This window comes from Aulonocara sp. 'chitande type north' Nkhata Bay, linkage group LG19, assembly GCF_057382095.1.
Source record: "Aulonocara sp. 'chitande type north' Nkhata Bay isolate Kocher_YH1m ecotype deep benthic linkage group LG19, A_spYH_male_GT1.1, whole genome shotgun sequence".
Classification (NCBI taxonomy): Eukaryota; Metazoa; Chordata; class Actinopteri; order Cichliformes; family Cichlidae; genus Aulonocara; species Aulonocara sp. 'chitande type north' Nkhata Bay.
This window is the reverse complement of record NC_141362.1, coordinates 17033838-17055786: the sequence shown is the minus strand read 5'-3', so window position 1 is coordinate 17055786 and position 21949 is coordinate 17033838. Positions and strand designations below refer to the sequence as shown.

General features: G+C 39.7%; 1 protein-coding gene across 1 annotated transcript; it reads right to left on the bottom strand.

The window, feature by feature from the left end:
- Positions 1-16745: 16745 nt before the first annotated feature.
- On the bottom strand, positions 16746-21923 carry pcare1 (photoreceptor cilium actin regulator 1). Its single transcript, XM_086275221.1, has 2 exons — positions 18231-21923; positions 16746-17284 (listed from the first exon to the last, which is right to left on the bottom strand). Exons 1-2 carry the CDS (start codon positions 21560-21562, stop codon positions 17161-17163), a joined length of 3456 nt encoding a protein of 1151 aa, XP_086131347.1. The 5' UTR covers positions 21563-21923; the 3' UTR covers positions 16746-17160.
- Positions 21924-21949: the final 26 nt, after the last annotated feature.

Genomic DNA, 21949 nt, shown 5'->3' with positions numbered 1-21949 from the left:
GCCAACAGACTTAATAAACTGAACCGTAAGGCCAGCAATGTTGTGGGGATGGAGCTGGACTCCCTCAAGGTGGTGTCGGAGAGGCGGATGCTGTCCAAGATAAAGACAATGTTGGATAACACCTCCCACCCACTCCATGACATGTTGGTCAGTCACAGGAGCTCGTTCAGTGAGAGACTGAGATTACCGAAAAGCACCACTGAACGACACAGGAAATCATTCCTGCCTGTGGCCATCTCCCTGTACAACGCATCCACTTAACACACTGTTTGCTGCTACAACTACACATGTTTCTTTTCCAAATATTTATTTATAAGTGACTTATGTATGTATGTATGTATATATATGTATATATTGTACTATTCTTAGTTAGCGTATTGTCTGTCTTGTCTTAATGTTGGTTTAAAATGGAGCACTGTAACAAAAAATAATTTCCCCCAGGGATCAATAAAGTATTCTGATTCTGATTCTGATTCTGAATTCAGCACTGTAGAGTGCATCCTAACAAGTGAGCCACACAGCACCTGATAAGAAAGCTTTTTACAGTCTTGTCCTGCAAAAGGAAAACAGTTGGGTTCAGCTCAGTTAGTTCATCTATGTCTTGCACTGCAGCAGGAAGGCATAAGTGTAAAGCCTTCTTTGCATGCACCTCCAGACTGACAATAGTTTTTTCCCAGTGCAGTGACTGCTCTTAATCAGTCAACAAACTACCACACATGAGCTACTACTCCTGTAACTATACTGAGGACAGCTTACTTCATAGACACATGTTTACTACAGCATCACAGTAGTTCTATGGTATGAATTCTCAACTCGTCTCAATATCTAGATCTATAACACAGTGACAAATACTGTTATCATTATACCACAGTGTACAAGAGCTAACACATTTTATAATATTTACCGTACTTATTTTTTTACTATTACCAAATGCTATTTTTTTGCTAGTTATTTTACAACAATTGCTTGGCAAACTTAATGTTGCTGAACGTGTGCAAGATTATTGAACTTTCTGTAACAAAGCTATGCTAGTCCCTTCTATCTTTATGTTCACTTCTATATGGAAATCCCTGAAACATGAATCATGGCACACACCAAATCATTTGTGCTCTAAGCAAATTTGCAATGTCTGTTGTTGTATTGTAAAACTCAGAATCTAAGCTAACGAGTGAGAGAGACATGAGTTTGAATTATGCTGCTGAACTGTAACTAATATAAGCCAGCTGAGTGGAAACAAACAAAATAGTTCTCCCATTGTTAACTGTATTTCTACATGAAAATCTGTCCCATGACTGTAACTATGGTGAGTCAACATGTTCTTTAAGACTTGTTGTTAAAGAAAGTGTTGCACTTTTACTTTGACCTGTCATTTCAGGTTCTTGCATATAGGCCCACTGTCCCAGTAAGTAACTTCCCTTCTTCTGTATTCATAAGCCATGAAACAAAATGGATACTCCTTTCAATCAACTTATGGATTCTTGATGTTCACATTGTACTGGTCTAGATATTGTTAGTTCTCTTGTGAGTTTTTTGGTTTTTTTGCCTGTCCCGTTTGGCTCTTTTGACATCAGAATTATTGTCTAAAGGCGAAGAAAGATGCCCAACGTATTTGCTTTACCAAATTTTTACTTGTTAAATACGGGACAGACTGTGGAAAAGAAAGGGGAGAAAGAAAGAGGGAAAGAAAAACAGCGGAGAAGAGGGACGGGGATAAAGGGCAAAAAACAAAAAAAAACAGCAAAATAAGCAGACAAAAAATACATATATCAATCACCTGGATCACCTGTTGAGAAAGAAAAAAGAAAACAAGCAGACGAAAGAAAAAAAAGAGCAAGATAATAAACAACATCACGATGATCTATGGGAATGTAACAGTAAATGCTAAATATTAAACATTATTGTGCAGCACGTAAGATCGACAGCGCAGTGTGGTTTGAGGTAGGAGCCAAAAAGGGTGTAGTTTGTGTGTGTGAGTCCCCGTGTGTACACCTGTGAGCATGAGCGCACTTGTATTTAAAAGGTTCCTTCATGTAATGATCTGCTAGAGGGTATGGGGGGGCCACTGCCCCGTCCTCCAGGGCATGAAGCAGGTATGGAGGAGATCAAAACTCCAGACATCCAGAGGCCCCCAGAACACAAGAGACCAAGGAAGACCAACAGAGGGGCAGCCGCGCCACTGTCCCAGGAAGAGCTCAGGAGAGCCCCAGATGAGGGGTCACTCAGTGGCCGCGGAGCAGAGGCCAGTGAGCTCTGCCGGCTCGGTCACTCTGGCAGCCAGCTGTGCCAGAGTGACCGAGCCCCAGGCCGAGAGGCCGAGGGCATCCCACCCCCAAAGTGGCCCAAGCGAGCCCCAGGCTCCAGGCCCCGATAAGCAGCCACCAAGGAGTGAGCCGGTGTGTACCTGGACGCCCATCCCCGGACACAAAGAACCACCAACGCACCGATGTCTGAGGGGGTCCGCCACTGGCAGGGGAAGTGGTGGTAGGGGGAGATAGGCCTCCAAACCTTGGAGGGCCTGAGATGTCCCTAGAGAGGTGGCGTCTGACACCCAAACTGACATATAGACACAGACATACAAGCACACACAGATACAAACATCCATTCCCACCCTCGTGCTCTCATATGCAATTACTCAACACTCTCCCAACGCGGAGACAGACATAAAGAGACACTGTACACACAATCACACTCCCCAAGCGTACTCTAAGAGAGAAGCAGACCGCCCCGACTCGGCAGCAGCAGGGAGGCCCCACATTCCAGACCCCATTCGGCCAACTTCTCCTCCCAGCCCCCCCCCCCCCCGCGCTCCAGCAGGCCGCAGAGAACGGGGGTGTGTGAAGACTCCAAACTTGTGAGTTTTCCTAAGTTGTGTTCTTACACAATGGCAGCATTTGTTATTTTTCCATAACTAATAATTATGCTTTTAATGGATGCTGTTTAGCTACGGCTTCATTATTTACATTTATACTGTTCAAAAGCTATAAGGAAATTAATAAACTTCATTTTGTATCCCTGACATGAACTTAAATGGTAAATTTACTGTGTTTAAAGAAAATTTACCAGGGTTTCTTAAAGGTCTAGTGTATTCTTCATCTCTTGACTTTGAGATACTATTTAGGAATTGTTAAAATGTATCATATCAACTGATATAACACCATCCTGAGAGTCTGGAACCAGCTAATCAGGTATAGCCTGAAGCTTATCCCAGCTATTATAGGGCGAGAGACAGACAACCATTCACACCTATGGGCATTTTGGAATCACCAATTAACATATCCCCATTAAGTGCACTGTGGACTGTGGGAGGAAGCTAGAGTACGTGAAGACAACCTGGGCAGACACTGGAAGAACATGCAAATTCCACATAGAAAGGCTCTGGACAAGTAGTGCAGTCAAACTAAGGACCTTGCTGTGAGCTAAAAGTGCTAACCACTGCACCACTGCGTTGCCATTTCCTTAAATCTACATTCATTTTTATGCGCAGCAGAAGGCAATGACTCTGCGAAAAGAAGCCGCTGGATGACAAAATGACCTAAAGACCTTAGCAGAAACATCTGGTTAGTTTATATTTTTAGTCACTAGTTTTAAATCTTATTGAATGCAAAATGGTGTTTATTATGTAAATTCTGATTTCTTTTAGAATCTAAAGGAGTAACTACAGGGCTTTGGAGTTGACGTCACACCGCAATGCATTATGGGAGCGCAGCGCCATTTTCGGGGTCTACGAATCAAACCAAACACACTGTGTTGGAACGACGACTACAAGAAAGATGCTTAAAAGCAGCTCAAAAGAGAATGAACTGTATAGAGACCGATTTCATTCAGAGGCGAAGCGGCGGTACTTGCAGAAAATAGCGTGCATTGGAAATGTGGACCCGTATGAAATAAGGCCGTGGAGTAGAAACCCTGAAGACCAACCGCTATTGACGTAGCCTGACATATTCTCGTACCTTGTCTGTGGAGTCAGCGCGTACAAGTCGTCATTCAAGCAAAGGTAAGTCAGCTCGAGTACTGCGAGTGAAATGCGTTTGATTTCCCTGCAAACATTCAGATTAGTGCAGCATAAATTCATTCATGAGGGGAAATGACAGTGAGAACATGTGGAGGCTGTTAGGTGGATAACATAATGAGTTCAGTGCACTGATGTGACACTGTCCTGAAGGATTGTTATTCTTTATGGTTAAAGAAATTGCACTAATTTATTAATGTTTATTATAAATAATCCTTATTATACATCTTGCTTCCATGTTTGTATCTTGTGTCACTAAAAATACATTTTATTTTAATTTTATATATTGATCAATGACCTGCAGAATCTCCTTATCATATTAAGTGATTCATAATTGTCACTTTATGCTTTCTCCATCTCTAAAGTGATGACATCCTTGCATTACATCCTTTAGGTTCATTTTCTGCAGGCAGGTTTCTGACAGAGAACTGGCAGATTTAGAATATAACATGCAGCGTTCTATAGATGGATACATAAAAAAAATGAAAAATTACATGTATGTGCTAACTTTCTAAACACTTTGTTACATTTATGATAAAGTAGATAAAACACATTTACGTCGGCCTTGGCTCATTAGTTCTTGTCTATAAATGAACTTTGTCTGTGTGTGTTTCAGGTCCTGCACTCTCAAAGACTGAATGAACCAGCATTGCAGCCATGGGTCACTGTGAGCATCACAGGGAAGGTTGAAGCCGCCCACTGCACCTGTATGGCCGGAGTCGCAGAGACCTGCAGCCATGTCGCTGCTCTTCTGTTTAATGTAGAAGCAACAGTGTTGATCCGTGGCACAAGGACTGTTACAGATGAACCTGCATACTGGGTTTTGCTGGGTAATATTACCAAGATACAGCCAGAGGTTGGCCATAAGATAGACGACTTCTCTTCAGCTGCCCAAAAAAAAGGCTCTTGATCAAAACATAAACAGACCATCTGTAGTGACAGGTAAAAGGAGGGGTCCTCAAAACAGAAAAATCCCACCTGCTACTGTGGAGGAGTTGTCACTGCTATTGGATACTTTGCTGGAACACAGTAAAGCTGTGGGTTGTGGGAATGACCCATAATGTTTTATCTAGGGGTCTAGATTTATGCCTGTAGTGCACTGTCATGTAAATAATTTGCATTTACTGAATATATACTGACTGAGTCCCGCTGTTCAAAAGTTGAATAAAGAAACAAACTAATTTTTGCCTCTTTTTTTTTTTTTATTGAAACCACCTTATAGAACATCACATCAGTTACAATGTAGAATCCATGTCATTTATAGTTTACAAATGCCAAAATGTTTACACAAAATCATGAGTGTTTACATGACATCACCCACTACTAACATTATTTACTGTATCTTTTGAAAAAATAACAGCACAATACTTAAGAATATTTAACAGGAGCAGGTTTCATTCTTCTCTGGTTTTATTATCACACTATTCACCAAAACGCAGCAAACCTTCACCATCTTATCCAGAAGGGTCACCTCTTCCCCCTCACATGGAAGAAGTAATCTGATTGGCATGGTGGTATGTTTGCAGCAGGTCCCTTGTGTAGCGCTGGAACCCAGTCACGATGTTTCATCCATTTCATAGGCTGGTTTGCTGCAATAATGCCAAATAATTAGCATCTGTATAGATAGAAGGTAGTTCTGCAAAATCACTCAGTAGGATGTTTGTTCTAATTTGCTATGACCTCAGAGCGCATCGAAAATAAAACTAATAGGCTATAAAGAGTGATATGAACATATTTAGAACTTACCGGAATGAAAATGTCTGGAGCACCAACAGATATTTGGAGACAATGGCGTGTCCAGCGGGGTGGCCTGGGGGGGCACAGGCCACCCCCCCAACCAGACTGGCCACCCCAGGTGCCACCCCAAAGGCAAAACAATAAAATTCAATCAAATATCAAATGTCCGATTATGTTTTCACGGTGACGCTCAGATATCCGAGTGTAAGTGAATGCAGCATCGGCTTCTGCGCTATGTGCATCACGTTAGCAAAGGTAGGAGAGCCAAGCACGAAAGACGGCACTACAGGAAACAATTTTTCGGTGAAAGAAAATGAGGACAGAATAAATGTCCCGGTAAGTAATATTAAGTTTGTTGAGTTTAGTAAACTTCGGTGAAATTAGAATACCAAGGAAAAAAATAACACTTAAAGAATTATTGCAGCCGTGGAATATTTCAGACAGTATGCTACTGAGGGGAGCTAACATAAGAGTTATGAGTTATAAGTAGGGTTGCCAACTCCCTGAAAAATAAATAAGGGACACCTCGTGGCCAGGGCCGGGCGACCCAGTTGTCTTCACCCTTCCCAGTGTGGTGAATTTTCTAGCTCTTTTTTTGTGTGTGAAATTATTTTTTTAACCATTTGACTTGAAGTTGATTTAAGTAGATGCATATTCTATTCTTTGTGATATGAACACATGTGAAACAAATGATCATTTAGCCATTTATTTTTAGCTCAAAATGACAACATTAACACAGTAAAACAGGTCTCCTTCTTAAACAGAAGCCTGTCATGCTTAACTTTTGAAAATATAAGTAAATCTTTCTTTAAAAGCACTCTGTCCTGCTTAACTTAAAATAATAGAAAACAATAGAAAGAAAAACATTCTTGTAACAGTGCACATTTAGTGCATTTAGTACAATTGGCTTCAGTTGAGGTATTATTTCAGCTTTTCTAATGCTAATCAGCTGCTCCTGTTTGTAAACCCGCTTGTTCCCATGATTACGCATCATAACTCATCATCATTATTCATCTATGTATTACTTATGTATTAGTCATCAATTTGTTGTAATCATCTATCCTTGCAGTTGTTTATTACACAAAATAAATTATATTATCACACTTCTGGCCACATAGCGCTGATATTCACTGCACATGCCCATATTAACGTTTTCCAGCCAGGTGTTTTCCTTTTCCCATTCTTCCCTTTCTCTGAGGGGAACAAACATTGCTGCTCTAATGCTGGGCTCACACTGTGCGATTTTTGGCCCATTTTGAGCCGATTTTTGAGTGATCGGACCGATTTTGGCCTTCATCGTGCATCGTGTAGTATACGTGGGGTAACGAGAAGTGATTAACACCTCACGACCAGCTCCCGATCATCAATCGCTCGTGAGGGTGTCACCACAGGCGCTCACACTGCTCACGCGCAAACGTAAACGTTGGTGAAAAAGACGGAGCAGCACGGCTGTGCAGCGTGTGATCTGGACACAAGCGATGGAGGCACAACTTGTAGAACTTTGGAAAGCTCATCCGAGCCTTTTCGATGTGGCATCACAAAATTATCACGACCACAACAACCGTGAAAATAGTTGGATTTACATTGCTGCTCAGTCACAGCTGCCTGATCAATGTTTTTCATTAGCAATTTAGCAAAGTTGATGGTGGTGGTGTGTCTGTGTGAGTGAAAGACAGAGAGAGCGAGCGACAGATTTTCTGTTATAACCTTCATTTTATGGAGGCACAGTGTGACTCAGGTCGCATCAGAGCATCGGACCGTATAGTGTGAGAGTACATCGTGACATACGAACTTCTAACCCCTGCGAGTCAATCGTGCAGTTTGAGCAGGAGCTGAATAACGTGACTGAAAAAAATCGCACAGTGTATGTCCAGCTTTAGGTGTACTGTCGTCCGAGACTTGCACCGCAGTGACGGCGTTTGTTCCCCTGTTGGCCATGCTTCTTGTTGTGGTCATCTGTTGTCTTCCGGTATTTTCTCCGCAAGCGACCTTTCCTCGACCAATGAGATGAGCGGTAATCTGAATTGTCATACTCGAATTGTCATAAGTGTGCTGTCAGCTCATTGGTCACAAAGCAGGAGAGGGGCTGGGAATTATGTTTTCAAACAAAGCGTTAATTCCATTAAAAGTTATAGACTACTTTTGATTCTCACTGTATTACGGGACAAAGTGCGTCCCTTATTAGCTCAATACGGGACGTGTGCTTTTGTTTTGAAATACGGGACGATTCCGTATTTTAAGGGACGGTTGGCAACCCTAGTTAGTGTGAATGCTTGAAAAGCATTCACAGTATTGTTGTTGTAATCTTTATTATTATTATTATTATTATATTTTATTCTGTATTCCGTACGTTTTTTGTAATCCTACTCCTTCAAAACCGTTCAACTTAGAAAAACCATTCCAACACCGTTAGATTCCTATTCTTTTGGACAACACTGCTTCCATTTTTCATATTTTTAACATTTATATTTTTAATTTTATTCAACTTTATTCAACAAAAATTTATAATGTATTTCAATGGGGAGACCCTTCAAATCCTCATTCAACTTACTCATTTTTAAACTCTTACTACTTCCACATACATTGACATAGAGCCACCATTCAAACTTTAAAACGAAGACAAGACATTCAACTATTCAACTTGCATTTATCTTTTCAATATCTATTATACTTTTTCTTCAGTTCCAGTTTAAGTTTCATGATGTTTTTTCACCCGTTTCAGAGTTTATAATGGGTGTGTATGGGACGGAATGTTGGGGCTAGAGTGAGACAGCTCAACTGCTAGAGTGAGAGGAGCAAAAAAATTAATCTTAAAATCTTTTTTAAAACTGCTGCTGTGTCCACAGCGTTTGCTCTACAGGTATGATTTTACCCTCAAAACGTAGCCATGGCGGTCCTCTTTCATCCAATGTGTTTACTATTGTACTAGGTGTTATGGTTCTTTCATAAATGTCACCAATGCACAGCCTCCTCCCTCCAACTCTTCCATAGACTCTAATGTTAAAATGGCTCAGAAGGTTCGTTTGAAAATCAGAAGAGCATGGTGTCTTTCCACTGTCACCACGTCCATATAATAAACTCCACAGGCATGAAAACTGAGAATTCGGTAGACTAGAAGCTGCTGTCGCTCACGGTGAAAGAATTTTGTCAATACGACTTGTACTTTTAATTTGGGAACGATTTGTTTCGGCCTGACTTTTCTGTTCATTTTAAGCAGCAAAAGTGAGGTGCATGTCTGTGTCGTGTGTATGGAGCCATTGGGTGCAGTCACTATAGCAACCAGGCTCACACCTGCCTGCTTAACGAGCTCTGCCTGCCACTGTGCCAAGATTCATATTAAACACTTCTCTTTCAACTGCTGCTGTGTCCACAGTGTCACAGCCATCATTTTACCCTCAAAACGTCGCCATCGTTGTTCTTTTTCCAACATCTTGTCTTTCAAAGCTCAGAGATGTAAACTTTTTAAACTGTGTGGATCAAAGTGGAGGGATCACATTTGAGTCATTCAGTGATTCAAAGAATATGACCTTTTAATATTCTTTCAGATGTTTTCTGACTCTAAATGTTCTTTTCTCATTTCTTAGGTTTTTCTAATTTACAATTAAAACATTTTCAGTTTTTTTCCAACTCCTTCTTCTGTGTAACCTTCAGCTTTTAGCAGTTCAGCACCTTTGTTTTCAGGTTAAATTCGTTTTTTTTTTTGTTTTTTTTTAATCTCATTCAATATTTTTAACTCAAAATTCAGCAATTAATTCATTTCAGTGCATACATTCAGATTCAAGCATTCACACTGCAGTTTCTTCAGAAAATGCACTTTCTAGTTATAAGATGTAATCTAAGTCATAACATTGCTGTATGGAGCTGCAGATTTGGTTGCAGGTTAACATAGCTGGACTGGCCATCGGGCTTATTTGACTTTTTTATTTTTTTTGTAACGGCATGAACAATGAGAGGTGGTGGATTGGCCAGATGCAGGTCGATGTGTAGAAATAACTCCGTTGTTTGGTGGTGGCCATGGCGGGGCTTCCACAGAGGCAGCAGGTGGATGAGGGAAGGGGAGGCAGGAGGAGAGCCCCGAGGCAGCCACCAGTCCGAGTGTCAGGTGAACTGAACTTCAGGTAAGAAGTCATGACCTGCAGTCTATCTGGGTCAGATATAAACTAAGTTTAGGTGGAGTTTATTTTCGTTGTGCTGACTTTTTACTGTCAGTTGCAATAACTCATACTGCGTTCTAGCCAGCTTGACGGAGTTTTTATACAGCTGTTCGGTTGCTATGATGTTACTGATAGTGAACTTTATTTTATTCATAAGGTTAGTTAGTAGAGTTGCCAACTAGGGGTGGGTTTTTATAATCGATTCATCGATTAAAATCGATTCTGGCTTGGATAACGTAAAATCGATTCATTAAAATCCTGAATCGATTTTTTAATATAAATTTATTTTGTCCGAAATGCCAGAATCTCTGGTGACATCTCACAAAATTTCAAGAACCACCAAACAGTAAATGAGAGCAGGTACAGGGATTCTGCACATAGACTTAAACACACAGCGCGACCCGCGGATCAGAATCAGTTAGATGTCGCCTTTCTCACAGTCGGGGCTGAAAGCCGACAGCTCGCTGATCCGGGTCCGCGCTTTGTGTTCACGCCCTTTATGCGCTGATTCTAAAGCTGTTAGTTTGATCTCTCTCCAAACAATATTGACCGAATCAGCAGCAAAAGAAGATCCAAACGCTTCACATAAACATTGTCATGAATTCACTCTTTTACTGTTTTGCTTCCATTGCGATGCGCAGCTCTCTCTCTCTCCCTCTCTCCCTCCCCCTCTCTCCCCCCCCCCCCTCTCTCTCGAACAGTTTCGCTTTCTTCATTATTCGCTTGCTTGTTACACAAGTCTACTGTTGCTTACAGCGCTGTCGGCCGCTGTTTTTTCCCCTTTTACATTCTTCCGAAAAGAAAACCTCATTTCTGCTGTTCAATACTGAACAAATTGAAACTTTTTAAAATTATTCAAAATGCAAAATGCTTAGCCATGTCTCTAATAAAACCGCTGTAACGTCAGAGGTAATGTTGATTAATTAATGGTTTTCTTTCGTTTTTGATGTACTGCAGAATATTTTTATAAAATCCCAGGCCAGGAAAATCACCTACATGTTTTTCTGTGTTTTATCTTCAGCTACTTTGACACAAAGGCATCTGCTGTGATGCTCACACCTTGGATAAAGTCTTGAGAGTGTCAGCTTCCTTTTTATAGATACAAAAATATGTAAATGTCCTGATCTGAATTATATCTCTGACTGTCAAAATTTCCCAGATTTAAATCGAATCGAATCGAATTAAATCGAATCGTGGATCGAATCGATTCGGGACCTTGTGAATCGGAATTGAATCGATTCTAGAAATCAGTGACGATACCCAGCCCTATTGCCAACGGCTCCTTAAAAAAATGGAATGGTCCCTCATTCAGAGAAAATATTACACGTTTCGTATTGAGAAGAGACGCAGTTTGTCCCGAACTTCAGCTAGGATGGAAAAAGGCACAAAGCTGGAGTTATTCTGTCTTTACGCTGCACAGCTGCCTCTTCTCTCATTCTCTCCCCTCCCTCTCCTGTTGCTACTTCAATCATGAAACTGATCAATGATCAGCTGATCAGCTTTTCTCTCTTGTTTGTTTATCGCCCACTTTGCGCCAGAAACAGGAAACCAGCAGATGTTGCGCTAAACAACAGCAGCACGTTTAAGCTTGATCAGCTGTTGTTAGAATGTATTTAATATTAATTTCTAGTATCAGCTGATGTTTGCTGGAGCCACAGCTGTAAAGCTGCTGGTCATGATGTCTGTTTGTATATGTGGTGAGAGGGAAACATGAAACCAGGAGATGTCCTTACTGAATCATCAGAGCTGAACAGGTGATGGAGAAACAGGTTTACCTTTTAGGTGACATGAATGAGTTGAAGGGAAGTTATGAACTGTTTCTGAGAGACAAATAACACCAGGATCCTTTTCTAAGTAGCTGACAGCTGGTAACTGTGCAGGGGCGGGTCTAGCAAAGTTTTGCCAGGGGGCCAGGTAGGGCATTAACAGGGAAAGGGGGCACAAAGACATACTTTTCTTTCTTATTCTCATTTAAAATATCTCGCTTTTATTAAATAATTATCTAAATCTTACAACCAAAGTTTTTATCTGACGTAAAATGTATAGAAATCATACATATACCAAAAAGACTGTACATCACTGTCACAACAGCGTTTGTTTTCAGTCAAAGTCTTTATGGCTTTACTACCTGGTGGGCCGGTCAGTAGTCAAAATGCCCGATTTTCTGTCCCAGTCCAGCCCTGCAGGTTATACTGGCAGTGTCACCATGCCAGCTGACTGTATTTCATCATCAGCCAGTGCTGTTCTTTATCAATATTACCAAAGTTTACGATAAGGCAGCATAGAAAGTATTTACTTGCTTTCAGGTTTTATTCAAATGTTAGTCTTTTCAGTTGTTTCCCCACTTTTTTCCTGTTTCAAAATCAAACACCAGTTTGTGAGAAGATTATCTTCTTTTTTTAACAGGCAGATAAAGTTTTGCATTGGAACTGGCTAATTTGTCAATTGTTTGTTACAAATGTTCGTATTTTAATATTCAAAAATGTTTTTGCCCAAAACATATGTGCACTATATGTCAGTAAAAATACTATGCAAATATTGATGTCCTTGAATGCTGAGTAAACACTGACAAAGCACTGATTGTATCTCTTGTACTTTATCAACGCAGTATCTAAAAACTTTGCACCGTAGTGGTTAAAATCTCATTCTAATAAGAGTTAAAAGTGCATTTGGTTATTAGGTTTATAAGATTATTGAATTATGGTTAATGGTTGGTAGAATTTTTTTTTTTTAAAACATTATCTGCCAATTAAATCTGCCACCCTTCTCCAAATCTGTGCCCCTACCTGGCCCCCCCAACAAAAATTTTCTAGACACGCCACTGTTTGGAGATGGAAGAGAACTGGATATCAGCTCGTCTCACAGCTGCTATCCAGGCTAGACGCCTTCGTTTGGTAACATCAATACACGAGCTGCCTCATGTTGCTTCCAGGTTGGGAAAGAATGAAAAGATAAACCATTTTCAACCTTATTCTCTTGCCGGTGTTGTGTGTGACTTCGCTCCCTTTTCACTTGCGCTAGACCCCCAAAATGGCGGATCGGGCCAAAATCCTTTCCACGCCCACCCCCCGTGACATCACGCCCCAAAGCCCTACTGACTGAGCGTTCAGTGTTTCTCAGCCAGATTCACCCAAGACAGCAAAAACATTCAACACAAGGTGTACAGAGTGGATCTACAAACCACTGAATGGTATTTTAGATTTTTTTTATATACAGAGTATGTTCACAGAGTTCCTGATAGTAGTTTTAAGGAAAGTGGGTGTCTTGGTTGCATGAGGAGATTTATTCATTTTGCATGTTGATTTCAAAAGCTGTCTTTAAAGAAAGAAAAATCAGAGTGGGATTATTATTCATAATTCACACAGACATTAGGACAGTTAGACTCCCACCACTTGTTTTATATCATCCTCCTTCAGCATTATTTTTTGGCAATAAGCAATAAGTCAAGGCCACATGAGGTCGTTTTATGACAATGCTTCACTGTAAAAGCCATGTAAAATGTAAAAGCCAGGGAATACACAATAGTATACATCAAATCAACAGCAGTATTAAACTATACCATATTTTCACTGATCCCTATTTTCTTATCGGATATTAGTTTATTTGTATTATTAGGCATCATTTATACACAAAGCTGGTGGGTGCATTGCTACATTATTTGAAATAAATCTTACATAAAAGAGTAACACAGCATATATCTAAAAGCACTGTGTCTCACTTTCTGAGGGATTACTGAAAGATTCATTGGAGTAGGACAATGAAGACTAAGAGGATATAAACAACACCATTATGAATAAATCAACTATTCTTATGTCAGTGTTTGCTTATCAACATGAAGATTGTTTTATTTAGTCTATATCCTTTGGTATAATCTGCAAGTTTGTATTCAAGTTCCTTCAGAGAGGCGGGAATGAATTGGATGTAGCACATTTATCACAGTCCTCTGTGTTCTCTGTATATTTTCTCTACTGGGAAATTATGCTTCAGAGACTGTATAAGTCATTCATTGTATTGTCTAACACATTAGAGCATTCACTGATAACTCATAATCTAAGCAAAACAAACAATGGGGAGATTATGCTTCCATCTGTGTCTTTGAATCATAACCAGTTTCCACTTGATTGCACAGGAAGTGCAGCCTGATGGGAGACAGATTGTGAGGCGAGATGCTCCTCTGGTGGAGAACAGATGTCATTGCAGGTATGACTTCATGTAGCCTGTCCTTGATAGCAAGTGAGAGGACAGAGAGCTACTAATCCACCAATCAGATTACTGCAGCTCGTTAAAGAGAACATTTCCTTTAGTAAAGTGTAAAGAAAATGATTATTACACAGACATATGCAGTGGCCCTTTGTACTGTTTAAACATAACTTTAATTTGGATATTTTACATCAGTTATTTTCTATATCTACTAAAGAAAAAACAGAATTGTAGATTTTGTGTTACTGCCCAAGATTTTATAAAACAGTAAAAAAAATGTACATCCTATAACAATGTTTGAGAATAATTGATCTTAGTAATATAGCAATATATTATAATACAGTAATTCAATTTTATAGATATTCTATTTTATACTGTGCTGTAAAATCAAACGTCTCTAATGTATATTCCCCACTCACCCTGTAACCATTCGTTTACGCTTTTTGCCAATTTTCAAACAAACAAGTCATTACGTTAGCCTTGAAGACCTTCGTGGATGTAAGATGAATATTAATGGATTGTTGACATGACCCCACGTTACACCCCTTCAAAGTCTTATCAGAAAATTGTAAAAATCTTAAAATGCTTCAATCATGAAAAAAAAACATACATGGAATTGCACTCAACAGCCATTTCATTAGTTAAGTCCTGATTAAACCCTTTTTTGGTCTCAGTTCTTTGTGGCATAAAATCACCAAGAGACCGGAGACATTCTGCTGATTTGCTGGCTGCACATCCATGAGTTTCCACCACATTCTAAGGTTGCTCTGTTATATTGAGATCTGGTGAGGCCATTTGAGTACAGTGAGCTCATTGTCATGTTGAAGAAAACAGCTTGAGAATATCTGAGCTTTGTGACATGCTGCAATATCCTGCTATAAACACCCATCACTGTGGTAATCATGATCGGATGTGCAACAACAATACTTGGGAAAGCTATGGTGTTTAAACAATGCTCAGTTGGTACTAAGGATATAATATAATATAATATAATATAATATAATATAATATAATATAATATAATATAATATAATATAATAAAGAAAACATCTCAACCTCAATTTTCTGTTCTAAGCTGTTCGATGTATTGTGCATTCAGAGATGCTCTTCCATATACCTTGATTGCAGTGAGTGGTTATTTGAACTACTGCCTCCTCTACTTTAATTTACAAGGCATTTCTCCCCCTCGCTGAACTCAAAGCAAGATCAGTTTTCTTGGGTATATACTGACATATATACATATACATTACATACATATACAGTATGTAACTTTTATACCATCTCTACTTACATTTTAGCAATTTTATGCTGTGCTGTACAAGTCAAGCCTGTTTACTGTGTATAGCATTGCAAATCAACACTGAAGATAACAAAGCCTAAATAAGAAAACATATTGAAAAAAAGAAAGATTTCTGAAAGAAGTCACAGTTTCACTTGAGGTTGGTTTTAAGAAAATCGTGACATTATTTTAACCAGATTCATGAGGTCATTACCTGGATTACTTTCCCTTGTTGCACTTTGCTCATGCTTGTTTCAGTCCAGTTAGATTGTGGAGGCTGGATGAAGCACACAAATACGACATGGACAATATTTTCTTAAAAGATCATTAAAAGACCATTTCTACAGGATGCTTGTATGCTAAATGTAAATGAAATGAACGTGTTGCAATGAAAGAAAAAACAACAAAAAAACCCTTCTGACTCATGGATGGAAAAATAAATGTCTATACTTTTTTTCTTGTGGTTCCCATCTGTGTTTTTTCCCTCAACATTAAAATAGGCTGTTTTTTTCCTGATGAGATATGATTACAAAAGTATACAAAACGTATTCTTTCCCTATTCTCTTTTCTTTTATCCTTACATGAAAGCTTTACTTAATTATCAGTTAAGAAAACAGAGGATTTTTTTTAGTAAAGGTATATGTTCCATTTCTAGCCAGGATTATGGAAAAAGAGAAAAACGTGTAGGGGAAAATAGGACATTTTTAATAGCTAATTTGGCATTTTTAGTTTTCTAAAGTGTTAACATACATAGAAGAAAAACTAAATATACATTGTAGTTACAATGTAACTACAATGTATATTTAGTATATAGTTACTGGGGAAGAAATATGTAGCATTCGATTTATCTTTTTTCTCATTATTTTGAGAACTTGATTTAACATTCTTTAATAATAAAAATATGAAACTGGAACCTTGAAATCTCCTTATAATTAGAAAGTAATTCATAACTATAAGAAAAGATTTGTAACTTGTTGATCTTTTCTGAATACAGTGAGGATTAATGTAATAGATGCCGAGAGTGTAAGACGCTGTAACGTTAGGTCCAACCATTTCTCTTATTCTTAGTTGCATTCCCATTAAGTTCACCAGGTCGCAACTTCTACTTTTCCATTAATTACAGGACATTAATTTCAAATTACACATAAACATAATTTGCCCCCTAAAGATAAAATGCTGGCATCACCACTGTGAGCATAATAGCATAATGATGTTAGCAAGAAATACAGTATCCTAAGTCATTTTCAGGGATCATGAAACACCTAAATGCAGCATTATGACAGTTGTTATTGATAGTACATGCAAAGTTGGGATGGAATTATTTTTATTACAAAACAATAAAAAATAAAAGACAGAATAATAATACTACAGTTTAAAAAAAACATGAACATACTTTTTATTTATGAATTTTGATGCCGAAATGAACTTAAGGTAAATTTGTGAATACTTTGTGATTAAATACCAAAAACTTAGTCATTAGTGGGAAGACAATCTATAAAAAAAGAGGAAGACTAAATTGTGATGTAAACATGAAGCTCAGGAGCATGGTTTTTTTTTTTTCAGATACAGTGCAGACATGAATGCAGTGAAAAACACCAATGAAAGAATTACAACTAATAAAACCTGAAATACATATAATTATAAACACTGTGGAGGTGTGTTACAGCAGAAGAGTGGATAGAATTAGCTCTTCCTCTCTTCCAAGTGGAATAAACAGCATCGACTTAAATCCTCAGTAAGGCCTGCTAATCCATAATCCTCCTGGCTCTGCATTGGCCCCTTTAGTCCTTGTGCAAGGCACGTCCAACAACACACAGGTCTGGGTGTGATGCAGAGCGTGTTGTCGTTCTGAGGTCTGATTGGCTACCCCATGAGTCATCATCTCTGGTTGGTTCATAGTTTAGCCTAAAAGAAAGAACAGAAAATGTTGTCATTAGCAATTAGGTAACTGGGCCAGGTGAGTCCGAGTCACTTGGTGCAATACTGACTCGTGAAGTACGAGAGATTAAATGTTTTATATAAATCTAACGTAATACAGTAATAACAGCAGGGAAAAATCAGTGGGAGGTTGGAGCGTAGCATTAAGTACAGAGAGTTATTTGTTGCATAATGTATTGTGAGAATGAGCTTCTGTTTGAGAGACACCTACAATGTAAGCATTTTTTATATTTAATATAATTACTCTTTAAGTGATAATGTGGCCTAAGAGTGGCATCACTTCATATCAGAAAATCTCTATGAACTGAAAAATAAGTCTACCAAAAAAGACAAAAACTCTGTCATTATATATGTTGCTGCTTAATTTTCTTTGTAGCAGTTTCTATCTGAATCACCAAAATCTGCAACGCTTGTGAATCTTTGGTCATGTCTAACTTTTCCTGACGGTTACAGAATTAGACAGACCATCATTTAACTTGAATAAAAAGCTGTCCCTTTACATGGATTAGGTAAAAGCCATGATTTAGAAAAGTGCATATCCTCCAAAAACATTCAAAATAGGGAACATTGTTTCAAGGTGTGGGAGAGGAGGACAAAGAAAAGAAATCCTGTGCAAGGAAATCTTGTCACCCTGCTTTTATTATATTGTGATATTCAAAAATCTTTTAATTGCTTCCCAAGTGGACCCCATGCCACTTAATTGTTATGTATGTTATTAATACTGTTTTCTTTCCAAAACCATAACCAAGTAGGTGTTTTTAAAATAAAATAGGGTAGCTCCTACCAAAGAGGGGCATTTGTCCAGAATTTCTCTCAGAACGTTATATAAATTTAAGGTAAAAAAACAAACAAAAAAACAAACAAAAGTCATGAATAATCATTTAAGAGAAGTACAAATGTGGTAAAATCTCACCCCTGTGAATATATCGCTGGTTCACTCCCACAAGTCTCAGCCACTGAGATGCGTTGTGATTGTTGTGGTAGACTTAGACTCTGCCTCCGGTCTGAATGGCTACGTCTGATAAAGGGTCGTGGCCCATGGACAGATGCAGGAGTCCTCCCACGTGTCTCAAAAGTATGTAAGAGGAATGAAACTTTGGTTGAGGTCCATGCTTGCGGGGGCTTGCTTACTGAACAAGGCTGGGCTTCAAACATGGACAGAGAAACGGGACAGAAGACTGAACGTGCATTACTAATTGTCCTAGCACTTGATGAGTCTTCACTGCTATTTTCCCTTGACCATCTTTGTACTTTTGGCGAAGCTGGGGGAGATGGTGCTTTGAAAGGGTATGAAGCGACTGAGTTTGAGCTCGAAATGTTCTGCTTTGATACGGGTGGGCTGGGGAGTCTCCTCTGAAGAGCAGGTGGTGTAGGAAGTGTTCTGTTAAGAGAGGGGCTAGATGAAGAGGGTGGAGTAGGCTGATTTTTGAAATTGTGGGGACTGGGAAGTCTTCGATGTAAGCTGCTTGGAGTAGAAGGTGTGGAAGGCAACATTCGCCCTCTAGACACAGGTGGGGTGGCAGGTGTTTGGCTAGTCTCTACCGAAGCAGGCACAGAAGATGCTGTGGTGTTGAATCCAGGCACTGAAATGTTACCACCATCTTGTATGTCTCTCAATTCTGTTTGAGTGACACACGGTCCTACGTAACTTGTTGACAATTTCTCTGACTGAGAGTTTGAAGAGGGTTTTAGTTGTATGTTCTTTCTGAGTTGCTGATATAAGGAATCCTTTTTGATTTCCGAATCTGGTTGATTGACCTTAGACAGAGGAAATGTCTCTTGTTGTTCCACTCTAACAGGGGAAATGTGTTTGGAGGTTTGTGGTAAGCCTCCTTTGCTTGGCAGTACCGTCACTGACTGAACTGAGGCCTTCAATCGTTGTGATATTAAACCCCTTTTCAACAAAGGTGATCTTCCTACTTTTGTTGCACCATCTGCTGCTACACTAGTTGATGTACTCTGAGCGCTTTCAAAGGAATTGTCCAATAATACTTCCATTGCTGGTGGAGGAAGACTATCCAGGTCTAAATCTGTTTTCTCACATGTTGTAGATTCAGACCTACAGCTAGTTATCCCAGCAGTCAGCACAGCTTCTACATTTCCTAAACCGGGTAACACTGGAACACCACATTTTCGCACACCTTTGAGAGGCCCCAGGACTTTGGGACCTTCTAGTTCCTCTATTCCTTGACTGAATGTATCAATCAGTTTTTTGACTGAATTCCTACCTCTGTGAAGGCCAGAAGATGGTTGGGGTGATAAAGGGGGGCTAGGAGGTGGAGTGGCTTTTATAAGACCCTTGGGTATATTCTTGTCTTTTTGTTTATCATCATCAACTTCACTGGTTGCCTCCTGTTTTTTACTATTGGACTTTGTAGGACTTGCCTTGTCTTTAGGTGGTTGGGGGTTGTTTTTCTTTTCTAATGAAGGCTGTCTCTGATTTATTGCTGGAGATTGTGCTGGTGAGTTTCCTTGGTTTCGTTTTAAAGGATCAGTCCTTGTTTTTCTTTCTTCTTTGCTTTTATTTATGCTCTGCAATCTCCGGTTTAAATCTTTCTGGGTCCTTTCTAGTTCAAGAAGAGTAGGATCTTCCCCTTTGCTCCGAAGGGAATCTGCTGACCGGGAACGCTGACCCCTGTTCACCGGGGTCTTTTTCACTTGTGCCTTTCGTACAGCTGCTGCTGTTTGAGGCCTCCTTGGAGATCGTACCTCATCATCTGTCCAATCCTGTGTGCTAGTTTTTGTGCTCGTTGATGCCTTTGTTTTAGAACTAGGGTTTTGTGACGATACAAACTGTATCCTACCACTTATTGCATTTTTCATTTTCATAGTCATTTCTAGATTTTGAGGATTTTCTATCCTCTTTGGGGGTAAACGTCGAGGTTCTTGTAGCTTACAGTCTACAGGAGAACAATTAAATTGCTTTTGAACTGCTTCTTGGATATCTCCTATATCTCTGTCCACCTCATCATAATCATTGACATCCTCTTCCCCGTACTCTGTGGAGACAGATCCGAGCAATGAGTCTCTTTGGTCATTAGCCATTATGGTACATGTAGAACCTAGTGAGTTGAGTGAGGTAAGGGACACACTAGGACTTATTTGACCCCGAAGCTTTCTCCTTGACACTCTTCGCAGAGGACTGACAGGAGTAGCTCTATTTGTCCCGGTAGACTCACAACTCTCTCGTCTTTGGCGTCTCTCAGATCCAGCAAGGGATTCATTCTCAGCCCCAATTCCACTGTCCTCACTAAAGAGAGCTGAATCCTCTGGGCCAGGCTTGTGCAGAGAGGCCATTTCAATGCGGGATAAGAGTTGCATTAACCTACTCTCTGTTGCACGTTTGACTTTAAGTTTCTCCTCTAAAAGCTCTGAAACGGAGGCAAAATACTCCACTGCCTCTTCTAAAGCACAGTCCCCAATTCTTCCAACAGTCTGGCTCACATTTCTCATTCTCTGTGTGGTGTACTGAAGCAGCTGCTGCAACAAATCCGGTGGGGGTTCGATATTGGGAGAGCCAGACTTCAGAGGGGTAGAGGATGAGAGATTTTTCATTTGGCTTGGCCAAGCAAGATGTTCGCCATTTTCTTTTAAAATTTTTTCTCCCTCCTCCACCATGTCTTCTAGTCCCTGAATTATTTCCTCGTAACGTAGAGCCATGAAGGCAACCATAGGCTGAACAGAAACCTGAGTTTCAGCTGCTTGTTCTAAGAGTCCAAGCAAAACATCATATTTGTTTATGCTAGGATTCAAAAAGGCATACGCAGCTTGGTGAGCTTTTACCAAGGGTTCTGGAAAGTCCACTTTGTGCTCTTCAGATAGCTTGTCTTTGTCCTTCTTTTTAAGAACTTTTGCACCTTTGGCATTTTTCTTTGGTTTCCTGTTAAGCCTTTTGTCTGCCACATCCTGTTTGTCATTGTGTTTCTCTTTCCTCTGTGATACTGTGCTTTTTTCTGTTGCTTGATTCCCCAGCTTATCTATGTTAACTGCTTCCATATTCACTTGCTCAGTATCAAGCCTCTTTTTCTGTGGTGTCATGTGTGACTCTTTCTGAAGTACCTGGGTTTGTCCACCTGTCTTCTTTTCCTTTGTAGCTCCATTTGTAGCTCCAGATGAAACATGATTTTCCTCATCTTCAAACTGTGGATCTCTGGGGTTGTCTTGAGGTGCAGGGGGTAGCATTCTCCCCTTCCTCATAGCACCCAGAGTGCCAAAATTGTTACCTTTAGATGGTGAGCAACCCATTTCTGCTGTACAGGGTGTTTTTTTCTCTCTTCTCCCTAGATAACACTAATACAGACAGTGCAGTCAATTGTGTAAAAAAATAGCAAAGATTCTTAGCCACCAGCTGTCATTTTCAGATGGCTAATGTCGTTGACTCGTTGAGTAAGATCCCTTTCCGCAAGTAGACTGCCAAAACAAAACGTGGATAAATCCATTTTACGAATTGCTTCCAACTGTCACAGACAGACAGAATAAATCCACAGTTTGGTGGCCATGTTTAATAAAATTTCCTTGGAGCATGTTCGGAAAAAAAACATCCCTCTGCACCTTATGAAGGACAAGCAGCTGAAAGGATTAGTGAGTCTTTCAGTGAACTCCTCAGCCTGCACATATGTCACGTTAAGTCAT

What these genes read in the sequence shown, in the direction of transcription:
- pcare1 (XM_086275221.1), bottom strand. Translation starts at nt 21,562, where the DNA reads ATGGGTTGCTCACCATCTAAAGGTAACAATTTTGGCACTCTGGGTGCT. An exon ending in CCAGCGATATATTCACAGGG is followed by an intron (nt 17,285 to 18,230) that starts GTGAGATTTTAC and finishes TCTTTCTTTTAG; the next exon opens with GCTAAACTATGAACCAACCA.